General features: G+C 39.6%; 1 protein-coding gene across 1 annotated transcript in view; it reads right to left on the bottom strand.

Moving 5' to 3' along the window:
- The window catches only part of WNT11 (Wnt family member 11), a 46,567-nt gene extending 32,598 nt beyond the window's left edge, over window positions 1-13,969 (bottom strand). The window contains exons 1-2 of the mRNA XM_072401843.1: window positions 13,661-13,969; window positions 947-1,152 (exon numbers count right to left, since the gene is read on the bottom strand). Of these exons, the coding sequence (XP_072257944.1) occupies window positions 947-1,023 (77 nt within the window). The 5' untranslated portion in view covers window positions 1,024-1,152; window positions 13,661-13,969. The remainder of the gene's footprint in view (window positions 1-946; window positions 1,153-13,660) is intronic.
- Window positions 13,970-21,467: the final 7,498 nt, after the last annotated feature.

The following is a 21,467-nucleotide window of genomic DNA, read 5'->3' as shown; positions in this document are numbered from 1 at the left end:
TAAAAAAGTTGGACCTCGCTGTTGGTCCGAGAGTCCCATGGAAGGAGCTGATGGTGAATCCTTCCCAGGATAAAGCAGGAAGGTGCTGTCTATATCACCAGTGCCAGAAATAAAAAAAAGTGGACAAGTGGATTTTTTTGGGTCAATGTGAAACTTAGGGCCCTTTCAGGTGTGAAATCGCATGGCTCTGAGCTAAAGGATTTGCACTGCGATCTGCCACAGCCCAAGCCAAAAAAAAGAGGTCACAACCATTCCCATTCATTTGACTTGGAGAGGTTGGGATTGTGGTTGACCCCATGGCAGACCCCTGCAGCTGTGGGGCCAGGAGGGACAAAGCACTCCGCAGGCAACAAGATTTGCACATGACTCTGGATGCGATCCAGATCTTCAGCCCACAACTGCACAGCCAAATACAGCATTTGTAACCCAGCCCCATCGAAAAAAGAGTGCCAACATTCACTTAAATAGAAGAGTTTGGGGCTGTGGTGGACCCATTGCGGCTCCCCACGGGTCAGAAACTAGCCCTATGCTAATGTCTTTGAATGAATGTATATTCCTCTATTGGAATAATAAAAAATATTATATGATATAATAATATATAATAATATTTAATGTAATTACAGATTAGGGCCAAAAAGGTTCACTTCACAGCCCACATTTTTTATTTCATTTTGGGGTTCAGCCTGGAGCTGGGGAAGTGGAGTGGACCTATAATAGCCAGCTGCAATTCAACCCAGAAACCGATGCCATCTAGTGGTGAGAAGAAACTAGTGAGGGGAATAGCTCTGGAAGGAACGTAAGTATTACAGCAATAGAAGTCTATATTTTATATTGAGAAATTAATTTTTTTTCTTTGCTGGATTTCGGCTTTATTGCACACCCAAGGCTGAGCAAAATCAAATAATATTTCATAACATTGCAATGACTCTGTAAATGAAGTACTTACAGCCATTTTATGCTCTGGCATATCCTTGTGTGTAGAATGAAGGTTAATACAGTCCCAATAAAAAGGTGAATCTTCATTTTGATAGGTGCTCCAATTCGATGCAATCCAATCAGGGGAAGAGAGATGTCCTAGAGAACTTTATGCCGAAGGTCTTCAACAGCGTCCGTCCAATATCACTGATAGGAGTCTCTTCTCAGAAGTGGAGCCTGCACAGAGAATAAGGGGGAATTACATTGAAATCCATTACTCTCAAGTGATTATTGCATTATCCTTATACAGTGAAAGTGCATGTACACCCTGATAATGAACCTTTACAATTTGCTCCCTTTAATTTGCCCATCTCCGGACAAATACATTCCCACTGCTTCAAAACAAAGATGTGTGAGGTCTTGTGAGGTCCCACACTTGTCGTATACAAGGTAAAAAAGCCTATTCCCTGCCAGCATGCTGCAGAGAAGGATCATTGCTCTTTGTGCTGGAATCAGCGGTCTCTCTGAAGAGGTCTAACCAAAGCCAGAGCTCTCTGATCAGTGGGTAATATATGCTTTGATATACCATTTTACTGGTTGATGTTCAATATCTGGATTGTTGTATTCCATACACAGAAATAATAATGCTCCTTATACGGGTCATATTTATATTTGATCAGGACACACTTCTCCAGGTACTGTTGTTATAGAGAATTGAGTTTTTAGCAGGATTTAACTAACCAGAACCCACCCATCACCAAAACCCACCGATTACCAGAACCTACTCATCACCAGAACCCACCCACCACCAGAACTCACCCATCACCAGAACTCCCCCATCACCAGAACCCACCCATCATTGGTACGTGCCCATTACCGTAACCCACCCATCACCAGAACTCACCCATCACCAGAACCCACCCATCACCGGAAATCGCCCATCACCAGAACTCCCCCATCACTAGAAGCTGCCCATCACTAAACTTTTTATACTTACCTCTCTAGTGGTTTCTTCTACCTCCCAGTTCATTGCAGCATTGCAGCTTCTATCAGTCTTCTCCGGGAGTGTTGGATACTTGTGCCCCCCGCCACTTATCAGTGGTACATTCCTCACATATAAGACTCGGCAGTGATGTAAGAGCTAGTGGAAGGATCCATTGTGTGCAGCAGGGGAACAAAACCCAAGCCTGGAAATGTGAATACACCTTCCAATACTGTGCACCTTGCATTAAATTTTTCTTCCAATTCCAGCCTGTACTTCCACTTTAACATACATATATTTACAGTAAAGTGATTGTAGTTTTGGCGTTCAGCCTTTCCCCTTTCTATAAGGACAACGGCACAACGTATGGCTTGAATTATTCCTCTGACTGCATGGAGTTTTTTCATTCCCCGTAACCCCCTACATATGGCCGGATTCGAATGTCTGTTTATTTTTTCTCTATATAGGTTTACATGCCAGGGAAGTAAAAATCAAATTTTAAACCCGGCACTGATCCTCAGACATTGAAAATAATTGTCACCGGAGAGAAAGTGAGGACATAGCGCTGACCCCCACTCACCCCCTCCCCGCTCACCCCCCTCTCCCCTGAACTGCAGATGTTGGAGTTCCTCTGGTACGACGGGGGGGGGAAATGTAATATATGTGACACCCATTATTTTACTTCTCACTTCATTAACTTTCTCACTTCAATAAACAAACACAGAGAGCCTTGTGTATTAATTCCTTCAAAGTGCGGGGACCCACATTAAAGGGGAATTCAGCCCTCGCCACGTCCTTCTTCCAAAACCAACAGATTGTGCTGTATATTTTGTTACAGGGTATAGTCAAGGGCGTACCCCCCTCCTCCCCTGTACACCTCATTATCATCTATACATGTGTGGGGGGGTATAAAACATTACAGATACATTTGGTTACATTAAACTGGATCTTTACCTCTTGGCAACATAAAAAAAGATTCTTTTACTATCAAAACATCTTAGTGACTTTGGCTAGGCCACAATGATTCCATCAGTCTTCTGCAGGCAAGAGGAAGCATTGCCCAAGTCTCTTAGATTGCAACATTGTAACTTTGGTTGCAGCAGGGGCTGACCTCTGTTACACATTAGTGATTGCATGGGGATGGTGGCATCTATGGAATCAAGGAAGAAGAAAGGGACCCTGATTGAAGGGTCCCTGAACAGAGACAGCTCAGCCATTCTAGAGAGAAAAGCTGATCTTCAGGGATCCCTGTCAGAGGTATTAAATGCCTGAAGTTGCATGTAGGATGTTTGCTCTAAAATTATTCGGGTCCAAACCATTTTGTCACCAGTTTCCAGCAAAATAAACAATTTCCCCATCCCCTAGTATAAAAGAGACGTCAATGAGATCCTAGATTAAAGAGAACCCGTCACTTTGCAAAAGAACTGATTTAGGTAATTGTTGGAAGTCAGGCTGCCACCTAGTGGCAGGTGTAAGATTTAACTGACAAAGCAGGGGAGTGGCTTATATAAAGTGGGAGGGGCCAAATAGGTAGGTTTGCAAATTCCTGCTGCTACCCAAGCAAGTAATCAAAGGGCTGGTACTGGATTGTGCTTTAAATTAAAGAGGACCTGTATACTTCTCACTGTGCAGAATGGGAGCTCAGCACAATGGACCGGCGATGGACCAGAACAAGGAAAGATAAAAAATCATGGGTCGAGGGTAGAAAGTTGAGTATAGAGCTTCCTGGTGCAGATCAGAGAAAAAGTAAAAATAGGGTAATAAATTCAGACGAAAAGTTGAAAAATGGACTCCGAATAGAAATTAGGACAAAGGAAATGAAGCTTCCTGAACCATCCAAATATTTTCCTTCCACCTTTCAATATTTAGAAAACAAATGCACCATTTCCTCCAGGGATCAGGTTCACCGCTATCACTCACCCTAAGTGCCAGTGATCCCAATTATTCTGATAACATTTCCTTTTGTTTTGATTTTTTTGTAAGTTTTCAGGAAAAGATCCATTAAGGTTTCAGCAGGGTGGTGACAAAGTGACACCGGCACAAAGGGCTCCGATCTCCCCCCTCCCCTCCCCCCAGGCACAGTTACTTTGTATCTACATGACAATAGAAGACAGTTTGTTTATGTGCTTTGTTTGCTGACACTGATGAATAAAGTGACAGGTAGCAGAAAAAAGAACACAAAGATGTCACTCCCCGACACTCCGCATGTCCTCCAGCAACCGGATCCTCCATGGAGCCAAAAAAATTTCCCATTATATCAACAATACAGCAGCTCTGCTCCAACTTTAGTAAGTTGTGGTCCACCATGGGAACCCTTGGAGGGTCTATGTGGACAATGGGCCGAAATGAATGGATCTGGGCCTGGTTTGGTAGATCACCCAGATTCACCCATGATACTCTATTTTCTCCAGTCTTGGAGAACTTTGGAAAATCATCCTCAATGTGTGAGCACACAAACAAATACACAAAAAAATCATAAAAAGTAGCATCATTGTCCAAAAAATTGGTGAAAAGGTTAGCCAGTCATACAGTACACAGTTTTGGTGCCTTGGAGTTTTTGGAATGTATTTGCATTTGATCTTCTTAATGGAATGTTTTTTTATATAAGTCTTCCCAATGAATTATTTTTTATATAAATCTTCCCAATAGAATGTTTTTGATATTGGTCTTCCCAATGAAACATTTTTGATATAAGTCTTCCCAATAGAATGTTTTTGGCATAGGTTTTCCAATAGAACACTTTTTAAAAAAAGGTCTTCCCAATGGAACGATTTTGCGACAGATCTTACCAATGAAATGATTTTGTAATCTTTTTTTCCAATGGATCCGGCGGATTAAAAGTTATAGTAGACACTTCTGTTTCAATAGAAAACTAAACTGATCTAATAAAAATGCAATTATGCATTATGTAAGACTAGAGAACTTTATACAAAGTAAAATGAATGTCATACAGAGGGACAAAGATTGGACATATAGGGCCATTTCAGACCCATGGTGAACGGCAATGGTCCACTATGGGTTCATCTATGCCCCATTCCAATAAAGTTATTGGGAAGAGTTGGGAACCATTTATTTGCAGGAGATTGGAGCAGATTATGGCCGATTCCCATGCCATGCATTGCTGTATGAAGATTCTTTCATTGCTTGCAGCTGCAGTGGTGTGCAAATTTTAAGATCTACATTGCAGTTTGCAGCTCTTTGAAGCACAGCAATGGTTTTCTGTGCACCTAGGAGAGGCAAACCGGATGGTTTTACACCACAGGGGTGAGAAAAGCTCCAAAAAAAAAATAAATAGATGGATAGAAAGAAGAATAAGAATTATTTATATTGGTCTTCCCAATGGAACATTTTTGATATAAGTCTTCCCAATAGAATGTTTTTGGCATTGGTTTTCCAATGGAACACTTTTTATAAAGGTCTTCCCAATGAAACGATTTTGTGACATATCTTACCAATGAAATTATTTTGTTATCATTTTTTCCAATGGATCCGGCGCATGAAAAGTTATAGTAGACACTTCTGTTTCAATAGACTAAAAAAATCTAAACTGATCTAATAAAAACATTAAATCAAATAAAAATCTATTAAAAATTAGAGCCTTGCATTATACGGAAAACAACAGGCTGCTCAATGAGCAGACCAAAGCTGGCACTTGGCTATCTTTTGAGATTCTGATACAAACTCCAATATTGAGTGGAGCAAGGCAGTAAAATGATCCACAATCCACAAGTTCAGATTCAGGTTATAATTATTAATATTAATAGTATATTTATATTCCAAGTTTAAATTGACTTCTATATTATTCTACACCATCAAACTTCTGGTGCTGAGGGAGAACATTTGGGGGGACCAAAAAGCAATAGTTTGTACTACTTTGGGGACTGGGGGGCTATTCCAGGATATTACAAACTTATTTAACTTTTACCATTGCACTCCCTTCTCTACTCTTTTTCCACTATTTGTTGCAAAGTGACAATGAAGAATACATAATAAGAGTTCAGTTCTATGTAAAACATGAATAGTTTATGCATTATGTAAGACCAGAGAACTTTATAAAAAGTAAAATGAATGTCATACTAAGGGACAAAGTCAGATTGGACATATGGGGCTATTTCAGACCCATGGTGAACGGCAATGGTCTACTGTGGGCTCATCTATGCCCCCTTCAATTAATGTTAATGGGAACAGTTGGGAACCATTTTTTTGCAGAGGTTGGAGCAGATTATGGCCGATTCCCATGCCATGCATTGCTGTATGAAGATTCTTGCATTGCTGTGCGAATCTAAAGATCTACATTGCAGTTTGCAGCTCTTTGAAGCACAGCAATGGTTTTCTGTGCACCTAGGAGAGGCAAACTGGACGGTTTTACACCACAGGGGTGAGAAAAGCTCTATAAAATAAATAGATGGATAGAAAGAATAAGGATTATTTTTTGGCTGACTTGAGCAGATATTTGGTTTGCACAATGGGCACTGAATTGAGCCTCGAGCTTTAAGTTCTGCCCTCGTATGAAATGTGGGTGTTCACGTCCTCTCATATGGCTTTTTACTGATCTTTTATCTCCAACTGTGCCTGTGACATAAAGAAAGTGACAGAGAGGCCCCAACAAGCACATTTACACCATGAATTGTTGTTGTCACCCTTCCTACACCCCCGGCTCATACACGGATGTGAAGTCCTTTGATGCCCACAGGTCTCCGGCTTTCATTCTGCTCAGCTTCTACTTAAAGGGCCAGCAAGCTGGACGTACAAAAAAATGGATAACTTGTATTAAACTTGAATATTAAAAGTAGGAATTGTGCACCTTAGCCTGTGCTTCAAATTAAGTTCAGGATAATACCCCAAAAAATTCAATATATCTGACTTTTATTTAGTAGAAACTTAAGAGCTACCCCCACCCACCTTTTGTATCTCTCTTGGACTCGGCTGCCAAAGTTTTCAGTTTTGCCCACCTGTTGTGACCATTATAACTGGCACCCACGATCCCTGCTGGATTTTTTATTTGGACAATGTAACATGCAGAGATGGAACACAAAGGTGGACAGGAAAACCCAAAGTTCCCAGGGGGGCAGAAACCGAATCAGGAATATAACAGCAGAGATCTATGCCAAAGCAACCAATATATATAAGAAGTCCGGTGCTGACTCAGCTATACTATATGTTAGCAATCTGCTGAACTTGCATAATAATTAACAAGTATATCTTCCAGATTTAGATTCCTTGGATTACCACCATAGACAGGAACATTTTATGAGCACTTCCTTTTCTGGATTTTCTATAGCAGCTTGTATAAGTAGTAGAAGTTGGCTTGATTCTGTTTTGTAATTCTCCACACAGCATCATTCAGACTGAGAAAATAAGAACAAGCCAATCAGATGTCCTTCAGACACATGTGCTGACAAGGAACAAGCCAATAGAGGGAGAGGTGAGAGATGATGACAGCCAACGTTCTGCTAAACCTGACCTGTGCCGCCAGTATGTGACAGCTCTGAAAACTGAAATGCTCAGAGTTTGGGGGATAGAGTCAATTTGCACCGACCCCCCAGCAGAAATTCTTTTCTTGGATTCATAGAGGAATCTAATGGGACTATAAAAAGGAATGAGGAAGAGGAGCTCATAGAAGGCTCCATAGGAAATGTTTGCTTGGCAGCCAGCAAAGAATCCCAGGTCAAACACATGGCAAAAAAAGCCAAAAAAAAAATTGGGCCAGGCAGTTAGCATTTCCAATAGAAAGTCACAATCCACAGCCCCTGCATATATTCTTCAAACAGATTTATTTTTGAATAGAAAGTCAATGACACAATATAGGCAATGCCTTTTTATTCCAATTTATTGTGCGTTATTGGACACACAGAGAAGGCACCCCAAGTGTCTGGCAGACTAATTTAGAATTGCTGACAATGGTGCCGCTATGTCCAAGCATCATGAAAATCACCAACAAGGCACAATGTATTTTTATCAGCCACATTAACATTTTAAAATAATAAACCACCAGTGATCAGGGTGAACCCATACATTTAATGTGTCCATCACTATGGTGCCAAATTTTGCATAGGTTGGCCAGTGCACCGTACACTCCAAAATTTTGACTTAACTTTTTTATTTTTATAGAGACGCACCACAGCGACCAGCATATGTATTGCTTCTTTAATATCAGATGGCAAAATGCACCATGCAACATGGGAATATCCAATTCAGATGGTGCAGTTTAAATAATATACAATGGTATAATTCAAAAGGAAAGGGGTAAGGGAATTCCCGTACCCCTTTTCCCTTTTTATTTATACTGTTAGAAACCAGGCTAGGCAATAGTAACACTTATTCACAATCTCAGAAGGCCCGCTCCTTTTGAATAATTTTCCTTCAATAATATACAATGGTGTTGGTTTTCATGATCCCTTTTTTAAGACCCCATCCATTTTATTTTCTGATAATTTAATAGGTCGCCAAAAAGAACCAAACAGGGCATTACCAAATCACATTATTAGAACTTAAATGTCCTTATCTGTAATTAAAGAATGAAGATTATGAGCTCCATCTTCCAAATAAATGACGTCATCATGTATATAGTAACATTATGCATTTGACTGCACGTTACTGAAATGTGAAGATATAAGAGAGACCTAAAGCCTTCAATACACTACAAAATACAAAAACTGCTATCCATGGTAAATCCCCAATAGTTCTGGCTGAGAGGTCCTTAAAAAGAGAAAGTTGTAACACAAATAAGCAAATCCCCAACAATTCCTGCAGATGAAACTTTTTTTTCGGAGTTACACGAGTCTGTACATTGAGGCTCTTTTACCTCTAAGCTGTTTTTATTTTAGGGATTACATCTGGTATTTTTACTCCGGCGAGAGTGGCTATTAGAAGCATCACCTTGAGTGGCTAGCTGAAAAGATTTAATCTGGAGAAAGTTCTTTACTTGACTTTATCAGGGCAGAGCGATAGGGCAGGTCCCTCACTGCAGCTGCTAATTGCACGTTGGACTATTTTGGTCCATTTATCACCATCTAGGTCCTCTGCGGCAAATGCTTTTGGAAGCCCCCTAAGCTCCCGGGCTGTTCACACAGTTGTGGCGAGGGTGGATGCCTTGCATAGACTTTAATTATAGTGACATTTATTTTTAATTAGGGCAAAATTACAGGGAGCTGATCCCTTCCCTGACATACCCTCCTCCCAGGCGTACAAGACACCGGAGGAAGAAGGACATGTTTGTAGTGATTAAAATAGATCTGTATAATCCTGGAAGGGCAGGACCCTCTCTCTTTTTTCAATTGCAATCACAATGACCCCACTATTCCCAGGAAAAAGAAACTTGCTTTGATGGAAGTCACTTATCAAATGTCCTTGTAATGTAGTTGTATTGCTAGGCTGTCCCTGACATGTTAGGGTCCATATATTGAATTACATCATTATATGATGTGTTTTTATTATCTTTTCCCATCTGTGTCATAATGGGGGGATTACCCTTTACTTTTAGCACAAAGCTACACAGAGTATGTCTGAAAACACACACAGACCCAGTATGAAAGCAATGGTACAAAAATGAGCATGGAGAGATAGAAACTATTAGATTTAAAGGTTTTAAAACATTGGTATTAAAAAACTTTCTAGGAGGATAAAGTATTTGTGTAAAATTTTTTTTCTAAGCTATCACTTTATCTTTGTACTTCTCTACAAAAGCCGATCATGGCGAGGATTGGAGACACAACGAGAAGTGAGGGGAAATCTCCTATAAATAAGGAAAATGCAGCTTTGGACATTTTGGATTTTTCCGTACAGTTTTGGTGACAATGGTGGCCACAGTACATAGGATGAGTGACCTCCTCAATGAGCACACAGACGAAAATAAAATCCTAACCCATTTTATAACCCAAGAATAAGGTAACTTAAGGTATGGCATCTAAATGGGGACATACTGTTGTTTTTATTGGCACCTTGAAGATTATCAAGATTAAATTAGGGCAAATCTAAGAGTGCAGGAATTAGGGATGTGCAGGATTTGGGGCTGATCTAAGGTGTGAAGGTGGAGAAATTGGGGCTGGCCCAAGGTGTTAAAAAGGAAGAAACTGAGGCTGAACTGAGGATTGTAGGTGCATGAACTGGAGGTATTACGGCTTTTGAAGATGCAGGAATTGAGTCTGATATTGGGTTTTTTGGTGCAGGAATTGGGGCTGATATAGGGTTTTATGGTGCAGGAACTGGGGCTGATATGGGGTTTTATGGTGCAGGAATTATGATATAAGCCTAAATAGTCCATGAAATGGGCATGATCTGAAGTCTTATGGCACAAGAACTGGGGTTGATATGAGGTATTAAGGTGTAGGATTGGGGATGACCCGGGATCTGACGGTGCTGGAATTGGGAATGATAAAATGTTTGCTGGTGCAAGAATTGGGGCTAATCTGACCTCTATGGAGCCCTATTGCAACCTGTCCCCTATTTAACTATTTCATATGCTGCCAAAAGCAGCACATTTACACTTTAACCTGTGGCCCATTTTATGTAGAAAACCCAGTCCTGATATTTTGAGTTTGGACTAGCTTTAGGACGACACAACAATTTCTAAATACTCAAAATTAACATAAAAAATAAGAACTGATAGCTCTATAGACTGAGAATGTCCATCCTCTATAAGTTTTAGATACAACCCATTATCTGTATATTAACAGAATGAAGGCTCCTATAGCAGCTGGACGGATTATTTATGATCTACCAAAATTGAGTGTGACCAGCTTTATACGTAGAATTCTCACAGTTTAGGAACTTATCCTGGAATGACTGGTAAGATAATCATTTGTTTCTCACCCTGTGCATTCTCATGTTCAAAAACACAAGCATGAAAGGATAAAAACTGGTGAAAAGTTGCTTGAACAGAGGAAAATAAGCATGTTTTATCTCATTTAGTAAATTAACCAATATAAATGAATTTTTAAGTGAAAATTTAGTGACCTATAATTGAGGATATCCAAGAAATTAATCCAACTCAATATATCTAACCCAATGAAATGCAAATTTTGGTAAAATTTTAAATACCCAGCAGTTTGTTTTTTTACATGACATCAGGTTTACAAAGCTTTTCTAAACATAAAAGTTCCCTTTTTTGCAAATGAGCACTGAGATTTATAAATGGAAACAATCATTTCCTTAAAAACAAATTGGAAATGTTGATTCTAAATGGGGCCCCAAAGTAATCTCAAACATACTAATGAAAGGCAATCCACGGGGAATATTTATTAAACGTGGCTTATCCCTGAAAAAGACGTCCATGCCTGCACACAATCCACAATCCCTATTCCCACAATCATTATTCACAAGCTCGCCAACGTTCTGGCATGGCGTACGCCGGATGGATTGTTAAGGGATCACAAAACGTGAAAATCTCTGTGTGAATACGAGCAATGGGGCTGTAAAGCGCTCATTATCAGTTGACTGTTAGCTCCCCAAATGACTACATTGTTGCTTTGAATAGTTCACACCGATGGAGAGTAAAGGAACTCTGTACGGCCCCTGTAAACCAAAGGGACAATTTCAAAGATTTAGCAGCTATAGAGATATAAGTTACAAAGCTGTGCAACTCATCCTGTGCCGTCATACATCACACTGGGGGTTAAAAGACAAAAATAGGAGTTTGCTGACCCCAGAAAAAAAGCAATAAGTTGCTGGAAATTTAAAAAAATAGCTCAAAGGAATGTTTATAGCAAGCAAAGTCACCAGTAAATCACCCTGTAGAGTATAAACAACGCTTCCTGCTCATCTATCAGCATGCAAAGGTTACAGATCTAAGCATGCATACTTTTCACAAACTGTAGGTAAACGTAAAATAAATCAAAATTTCAAAAATCTGTGGATTTTTTCTCTTTTGCAAATCTCCTTTAGTATGCAAATTGACCAGAGATTAGATCAAATGCCTTTCTTACTCAGATTACTTTTTTTTTTTTTTTACTAATTCACTTTTTTATTCTTTCAAAATCAAGCAAAGCTCACCTACATAGCAGCCCAACAATAACAGCATATATTTGTTGCACTTTGCCAATACAAATTAACACAACAATTCAAGTGTTCATACACGGAGTGGCAACAGAACCAACATTATTGGTAACAATCAGCAGGAATTGGGCCATGGTAGCAAAAGATTTTCAAATTCACAAACGGAGGTCATACAACTCCAAAGGGAATACCATTTCCAATGCAAATTGCTTTTTTAGATGTCACCTGGGTAAAAAATTGTGCAAATTTGTAGAGTAGAAAATTTGTGCAAAACTGATTTTAGATTCTGCAAAAATACAACTAAAAAAATTGCTGATTGATTTTTTTAAAAGGAAAATAGCAATATAAAATGTCTCATTGTTAGAAGGCTAAAATTACATTTTAAAAAATTGAATTGGAATCAATTGGAAGCAAACATTTGCACAAAATTTGCCACTCATTTCGACATATGACCCATATAAAACTTCTACCTCTGTATAGTCAGCCAACATAGACAAAAATATTCCTCCTTTCCCTTATAGTAGCCTAAGCCTCAATCACTCAATTATCTGTATGTTTAGCTATCCGGCAATAGCTTGCAGACTTTTCAATCTGAGATTGTCCTTAAAATATTTGCCATGTAATACAGTTTAACTGAAAATGATTGTAATCTCATTCACAGATTTTTTAATTATTGCAATCAATCATTTTCCCAAATCTGTGGCCCAGTTTACACCGAATAAAACCCCAAAAAAGGAGGAAATTAAACATGTTTAAAAATCCTAAGAATAAAATCTGTGAGCCTGTTTGGGAGTTTGACCTTTGCTGACATGGTATGGAATCTGTGCTGGTTACAAAAAGCGTGAGTTGAATTTCCCCGGACTGATTGCTCCAAACTGATGACGGGAAAATGTGTTTGGTGACTGTGAAGGGTGCAATGATTTGTACCCCTACTTCTTGTATACATTGCTGCTTATGGCACAAAAACGGCTTCCTATAATCACACGGACCCCCTTCTACGCCATCAACTAAAAAGTTTCTAAACAAGAAAGATTCAGTTTATATATAAGGATGCCCAGCATATCTTTCCCATTGGTTTCAAAGTCTGGATAAAGCCTGGACCTTAGGGGGCTTCTTGTTCCCATACCCTTTTATTTTCCTCCTGATTTACGTGGCTCTGTAATGATTACCCACTCAGACATTCCTGGTATTGTTCACATCTCATTGTTCTGTCCTATTATCTCCGATCCTCCTTTACAGCTTTCTTCACCCAAAGTGACTCCTGCAATCCATTCTACTGAAGTATCCATCAATTTCACTGCCTGCTCTGTGGTCACCTATTATCTGCATACCGACCATTGTAAACCTATCTATTATCTATCTATCTATCTATCAAAGAAAGGTTGCAATGTAATGAGATCCATAGATACATAGAAGGACAGATAGACATTCAGTGTCCATGAAGTGAAATGTATACATCGCAGAGAGATATAGATAGAAACATTTATTCTATTACTTATGTAAAGGAAGGGGATAAGATCAATAAAATATTTGCTATAAAGAGGAAAGAAAGAAGGAATTGAGCTCCATGGTCAGCAGACAGATTCAGAGTCCAAGTAATAGATTGCACACAGTGGACAGATCTCAGGATAATATTAGAAATGTTTTCTATACGATCAGGCGATGTGTTCGCTACAAGTGTCCCATCTGTGCACCTCACTCAGGATGAACTTTTCGCACACTTTTCTTGGTGAATCCCCAGTAATTCATCCAGCAATCCATATAACTCACCATGATCTCTGCAGCCAGTGTTCCCCTCCAGGACTTTTTATTTTCTGTATCTCCAGACAAACTCCAAGCAGCAGAAAGTGTAATCCGTAGTGTTGTGTGTCAGGAGGAGGAAATGTGCAGCTCAGACAGATCCATGGGATTCCCAAGCAGCAGAAGCAGCAGCACCCCCCCTGCACTCCCCCTGCACCTCTCCTGCACTCCCCCTGCACTCCTCTCCCGGATGATAATACCGCCAGCTAGAGGCTGCAGTGCTCGCTCAGCTCCGCGGACCCCCTTATATCCCCGCCATTGGCTTTGATCACACCGGTGATGTCAGACTTCATTAGCATAACAAAGTGCCCGGATCTGCAGCGTTTGATGTATGGGGCTCCCCTCCTCCTCTGGGTGCACTGAGAAGCAGCGCAGGGTGGTGCAGCATTGGAGTGCAGACAAAATCCTGCAAAGCTCCCAACCTGCCAGGGACTCGCTGGAGGGGCTCTGCTGCCTGAAATATGGAACAGCAACATAGCAAGAAAAAAAATCTTAAAGGGATATTCCAATGTGACAACAAGTTCTGGTTCTTTATTTCATTTCATGGAAGGAAAACTTTTTGGGAAGGGTTAGATCCTCTGCAAAGCTGTAATAGATATTTCTGTTTATGTATCTATTTATTGTACAGCGCTGCGTAATATGTTGGTGCTATATAAATCCTGTTTATTAATAATAATATTGTACTGGTGATTTAATTTTTGTCATTGGTGCTGGAAATATTACTATCTCTCCTATTGTGTGATACTTCCTCCGTCTCCTAGATTGTAAGCTCTTCGGGGCAGGGTCCTCGCCTCCTCCTGTGTCACTGTCTGTATCTGCCTGTCATATGTTACCCCCATTTAATGTACAGCGCTGCGTAATATGTTGGCGCTATATAATACCTGTTTATTAATAATAATAATATTAAGGGGGCAGCACCTGTAGCTGCATTTATTGTTTTACAAACGTGCAATAACTGTCAGAAAACAAATGAATAACGATGATGCACGATTATTTTGAACGGTCGTATTGTGCACAATTCTGTACATGCTGTAACAATACGATTGTTCAGATATAATCCACCAATAGTGTGCACACGCTAGATACGATGGTTTGAAGGATGCAGGGAGTGACATGTAATGGAAAAAGTGTATCACAGAATAATCCACGATCACTGAATGACCATACACACGATAGATAGTGAACGTCACCAAATCCGATCCGCCGGGATGGTTGTTCGTTTCCAGCGACATTTCTCGTTCATCGGCATTGTGCACTTTTTTGGTTAACAATTATCGGACGATCAGTCGTTAGTAATTAGTAATTATTAACACGTGTGTACATGCTAGACAATGTTAGATCCTCTGTTAAGTTTTTATGGATTAGCAGAGATTTGGATCTGTTGGTACTGATGATTATTGTCACTGATGTTGGTATGACTCCTGGGGGAGCAGCAGGGTGGGTATGGCACTGGGGACATGTTTGGCCCTCCATCCAACATGAGGGGTTAGATCCTCTGTAAAGTTTTGTATTGCTCTGTGGATATTTACCCCTTATATTTCAGCGGGGGTTTTAGACAAAATGAGTCTCTGGGCAAATGGGGGCTTCACATGCACAGCGTTCCAGCTCCCTGCACCCCCTGTTATTCCATCAATCGGGGCCCCGGTTATAGCTCATCTGTGGACAAGAAATATAAATGTTGATGCTGCCAGAAATTCAGAGAGCTTACAAACTTCTGTGCAAATCACATGCTATTACCTGAACTACATAACACATGCCATGGTCTGGGATGGAAAATAGGGGAGGGGTTCTGTTGTTTTAAAGTAGAGCTCCAACTATATTTCTTTGCTAATCTACTCTCCTTTCCTCCCCTTTGATCCAAGGCTGTGCATCCTCTTTGGGCCTATGTCCTGTGAACCCAGCCCTATGAATTGGGGTTAGGGTACCCAATGGGAACATGTCCCAAGTGAAATAAAATAACATATGTAATTTTTCAACAAATCAAAGATAAAGTACAGTCGGGGAAATACTTTTATTGTGACTAGGCAAAATTTTGAATTATTCAAAAAACCTATGAACATTGCCACCATATCATGTGAACCGGTGAGAACATGTCACAAATGAAAAAGAAAATTAAAAAACACATTTTTGTGTAAATCAAAGTATGGATGTAAATATTCTTTTTAACCTGTTTGACTAATAATGTTTTTACCATATTTATTAAAGGGATTGGGAAAGGGGCGGGGTGAGTTAAATGTATACAGTGTTTTCATAAAATTCCAAACTTCTTTTTCACTTGGGGAATGTTCCAACAACCACTGTGTGCGCTCACCTTACCTCCAGTCATTTTAGAGATAATACAATGCACCGGCCTGTGCCACCCCGAGCAGGGTCAGGAGAAGGACCCAGCTTGGGGTGGAGGAGCACCGGCCAGAACCGCCAAACACGTCCTGACTCGTGGAGGTGGGCGGGCTGTGTCTCTGCACACAACCCACCCACTATACACTATATCACAGGCTCAGATTTGCGATAGAAGAGTGGGCGGGATTATGCTATCATGACGTCACATTCAGTGGTGTCATGATGGCTTTACCCCGCCCACTCTCCCATTGGCCTGGCCCCTCTTTCAAATTTTATTATGTGGCCCCTGACTGAAAAAGTTTACCCACCCCTGTCCTAGATTGTAAGCTCTATGGGGCAGGTTTCTCTCCTCCTGTGTCTGTATCCATCTGTCATCTGCAACCCCTATTTAATGTACAGCGCTGCGAAATATGTTGGTGCTATATAATTCCTGTTTAATAATAATAAAAAGATCTGTGTGAAAAGTTTGGGGTAGTGTAACATTTTTAAGAGGTATGCAATTTATTTCCAAAACAGGGACCACTTAGGAGAGGAAGGACCACTACTTCCAAGAGAGGAACGGTCTCTGGAGATCAGTTTAGGGGTGCAGGGGGTTGCTTCCCCATGTCAAAGCCTCCAGCAAGGAGAACAATGGACATCACAATGGTAAAATCACCGAATCTCACCCCAAATCTCATTAGCTTAGCAGTCAGAGGCAGCAACGCCTAAGATCTTACCCTGCAGATATCCAGCTATGAGGCTACAGTACAGGAGTGCCTAGGCACCCCATTTACTAGGCTGCTATTTCATATTAGGAAATCTAGAAAAAATATATACTTAAAATTACCATTTTTATTTTTTATCTAAACATAGAAATATTTCCATTACTGAGTTCAGGTTCTCTGTAAGGATTTATAACATCCCCCATTTACAGAGGTGCAAATCTCCACTGGGCACAACTCTAGAAGACGTGATCTCCTTTTCTCTAAAAGTCTGCAATTATTACTGCGTACAGCACCGATACCAGCAAAGTCATATGAGCAGGGTATAATCCCATCATAACAAACATATGTACGTGATAGAGGATAGAGTGCATGGGAGAAAATAAAGTTATAATCTAAAGAAGATGCATTGGAGGAGGTGGCTATGGGTTCTTCAAAGGTTTCCTAATACCAATATTTCATATCTTGGGGGGAGATTCAGAAAACTTTGACTGACCAAGACATAAAGTATGATTCTTAGGAAGATGTTCTGTCTTCATGGTATTTTCAGTTATATATGTATAGATATATATGGGTCTTTGGAATAAAATATGATGTTCCTGCATGTTTCTGCACAAATTTCTTAGAGATATGATGAACGTAATAAAAAACGAAAGTGAAGATCTAAAAGTAAAGTTTGATATTTGGTAGGAAAAAGTATTCGGTGAAGGACACCAATTTTTATAGGACTTTAAAGGCCAATTATTATTATTATTATTATTATTATTAAACAGGATTTATATAGCGCCAACATATTACGCAACGCTGTTGACAAGACATACATAAAACATCACTTTATTATAAATTGTTAAAACTTTCCTAAAATATAAAATATAATAAAAACCAAGAGTTGTACACTAAACTCTCCTTTTGTGGTATCCCTTGTAGGGGGTACAACCAAATGCATTGTATACGCGTTTCGCAGAACTTTCCGCTTCATCAGGAGAAAGGAGATCTATAATTATGAAAACTTATACAATCAGTTTGTTCAAATTTTATTTTAAACAATACAATCATATAAAACAAAATATGTTTTACACATAATTGTACCTGGTATTTATATATATATGGCATATCATAAAAATCTTTGCAAGAACCCGATCTAACAATATAACAGAACATAGAATCTCCAGTCTGGTATATTGTTAGATCGTGCTATTGCAATGTGGAAATTTCTGTGAAACGCGTAGAGAAAGCATTTGGTTGTACCCCCTACAAGGGATACCCCAATAGGAGAGTCTAGTGTACAATTCATGGTATTTAATATATTTTTTTAAAGTTTTAACAATTTATAATAAAGTGATGTTTTATATATGTCTTGTCATTGGTCTTTAAAGTCCCAAAAAAAATTGGTGTCCTTCACCGCATACTTTTTCCAATATTTGATAGGGATGTGGCTGTTTAAAAAATTATAACAGGTGGGATGTTTCTATAATATTTGATTTTTGGTAGCCTAGTTGGGGGTCTGATTAGAGACAAGTGCATTGTATCCAGATTTGGGAAATGTCTGCAGCAAATAATGGCTCCAAAGCAAGCCATTGAAAGAAGAGTTGTGACCTATAGATGGTGGAATGGAGGCCATGATGGACCATTGTCTTGGCTTGGTGATTTTCTAGCCTGCATATGAACCCACTGGAGACCTGAGAATGCGATTAAAGTCAATCAACCCAACAAGTGGAAGCCCTGGTGGTAATTCTTCTCCAAGTCCTAAGCTGGTCTCCCTCCTGAACTAAACTCAGCTTCCTAACAATATTGGATTGAAAGGCATTCAGTGGGCTATTTATTTAATAAGATGAAATTAGCACAGCTTTTCTCCTAAATAGGTCCCAATGGTGGAAATTATGAACACCATTTGTACACCAAGCACTCCAAAAGCCATACGGTGCTTAAAGCATCACTCAATGACGTTGCCCATCGCTCCCATTCAACTTATGGAGAGTGGTTAGGAATCTAATTGTGCAGCCATTTGAATTCAGTTGCATTGTGGTTGGGTTTCAGCACCATTCCTGGAAGCAACATGTTGCTTCTTGCCATGGGGTTGCTGTTCTTCCTTTGGAGAAAGAACCGAATGACCATCGCAATTGAAAGAGCAATGCATGCAAACACATTTACCTGGAGTACGGTTTGTTGCTTCTAGGCACCTAGCAGTATTTTGCTTTGCACCATGGACCGGCTAACCATGTGATTTCACACCACAAGTCTTAAAGAACCCTAAAAGTACATCAAATGCATACGGAAGGGAGGAACTGGAGCAAAATGAGCCATGTATGGGTCAGCATGCATTGTTTTGTCTTTATGTTATGGTAAAAGAACCCTTGTGACGGTAGAACTTTGTTTTATTTTTTTATCTTCATTGTTGAATCTTAAAAATGCTACTTAAAGTTCTTAAAGGCTCCAATTGTAGATGTCCCAATACAGAGGTTGCAGCACGAGATGTTACCAGTGAACAATCAGCTCACTTGCTATGGTAGTTGCAGGATTTTGAGAAATGAGCGGTGCTTGGACTTCTCCAAAAATAGGCAACGGGAGAAATAGGAGAACAGAAAGTATGCCAGGTCAGGGGAATCAGATAATTTACAAAATATTACCAGGTGAACCTGATAATATGCCAAGCCACAGACTTGAATATTTTAAGGTGAAAATCCAAAAAGTAGAGAAGAAGAGAGAGAAAAGGAGGCTTTATTAGGCACAGAGTTTAAAATGGTAAAAACATTTACTTTATTTTTTATTAGTTAGAACATTGAGTGACCGGGACTCCTCTTCCCGTGTCAATGTGTAGGATGAGAGATTAATCATTTCAAAATCTCTTCCTCTGGGCTGAGCTTCATGTGATAGATGTCCATTTGACCTTTGATTTAAGTGGGAGAGGGGAATGTTTGGGTAAAAAAAGCCTTGGTATCCCCTGATAAAGCCAAGTTAGGTGAAACGTGTTGGGAAAGAGACTTATTATATGATTCTGGTAACTTAAACAATATTGTATGCACAAAAAATCATGAGTAGTTCCTGAGCTGATCTTGTATGTCTTCTTGAACACAGGATGAATATGACATGTTTTTAAACATTTTTTGAGTCTTTGTACTATTGCAACTTGAGCTATGAAATAAGAAATAAAGTAGATGTTTTTAACATTATAACACTCCTCCTTTTCTCCCTGTTCTTTACTTATTTTCACCTTAAAACAACAGCAATAGAAAATCCCAACACTCGTATCAGACACCCACTGGGCATGTCATTAGTTAGAAATTCTTGACTCCTTTAGTAAAGTTATCACTCAGATAAATACTTCCAGAGGTGCCAAAATGTTCTGACTGCCCTGGCCCACCTTCTCCACCCTACTTCCACACGGCCCCCAGTAAAACCTCATGTCATTTATATTGAGCACAATGAATAAAATTAACCCGCATCAAATTGGGCATGTGAAATACCAATACAAAGTTAATATAAAGAGAAGTCAATAGCTTCTGAGGTTGATGCCATAGAAAATAAGAAAGCAGCACCAATGGGAAGCATTTTAACAGCTAGGGATGGTGACACATTGGATGGAAAAATGATATTATTATTTAAGTATTATTTATATAGTAATTAAATGATTCAAGGAGCTGAGAAAGAAACTAGATAGGGTGGATAACTTTTAAAATATAAAATGTATATTAAAATATACATTTTAGAGTTCTTTTAAAGGATCTCATCCAAGCATTTGCCTATCACTAGTTATTTTTAAACCAAACAGGATCCCACCACTCAGTTTTCTCATGTTGAGGTCACTAAAAGTAATTTGTCCAAGGTCAGATGAGACTGCCATTCCTGTACAAGGTAATGAAATAGGAATCATCCAATTGTAGGAACCTTTCATGCTGTGGAAGGCTCTGACACTGTACAGGCGGCGGTGAGATAAGGAGAGGACACTTATAGGATGTGCAAAGTAAGGGGAAGATTCAGCACAGACAGCAGAGCTCGGAATTTACTGCTACTGGGTGCTCAACAAGTGCTGAAAGCTGAAAGTATTTATTATTATTAATAATAAACAGGATTTATATAGCGCCAACATATTATGCAGCGCTGTACATTAAATAGTTATAATCTATATAAAACACAATACACAAAGGAAATGTGATTTCACATTTGGACATATTGATAATATATTTAATTATCTTTTTGTACTCCAAAATGTACAGTTAATCCTTATTGATTTCTGTACATAGGTCAGATAATTTTCACCCAAAATGAACAGTTGTGCTCCTGTTGGGTGAAAATCTGGAATGTGTACAGCGATTCTCCAACGTCACTTATCAATCTGCCCCAGAAGGTTAAGGAACGGCCGATGGGGAATAGCCATTGTGGGTTGCAATGGAGCAGAGGGGTGTTGTTCACTCATCCTGCCCTCATCACTGGAAATGATTACGAAAGATTGGTTCCAGCGGCAATCCTCTGACGTTCATTGGACATCTGGACAAAGCTTCAGTCCCATAGCCAGAGTAGGTGTAGGAATCTTGTAATTTGCACAAAAACAACCGACCAGCAGGCAATAGATCGGCAGATCTGACCTTACACCTAGTTACATAGCCAGCAATATAATAACAAGTCATTGGCCAGGACTGTCCTCTGTGTCCCCAATTGGAAGGACTGTCAGATCCAAAACTGTCTCTGATTTGGAAGGACTGTCCCTCTTCATTTCTCCCGACAGTCTCTGATTTGGA

The sequence above is a fragment of the Pyxicephalus adspersus genome, chromosome 1 (genome assembly GCF_032062135.1).
Source record: "Pyxicephalus adspersus chromosome 1, UCB_Pads_2.0, whole genome shotgun sequence".
Lineage (NCBI taxonomy): Eukaryota > Metazoa > Chordata > Amphibia > Anura > Pyxicephalidae > Pyxicephalus > Pyxicephalus adspersus.
The sequence above is the reverse complement of the archived record's forward strand: the minus strand, read 5'-3'. Positions and strand labels throughout refer to the sequence as shown.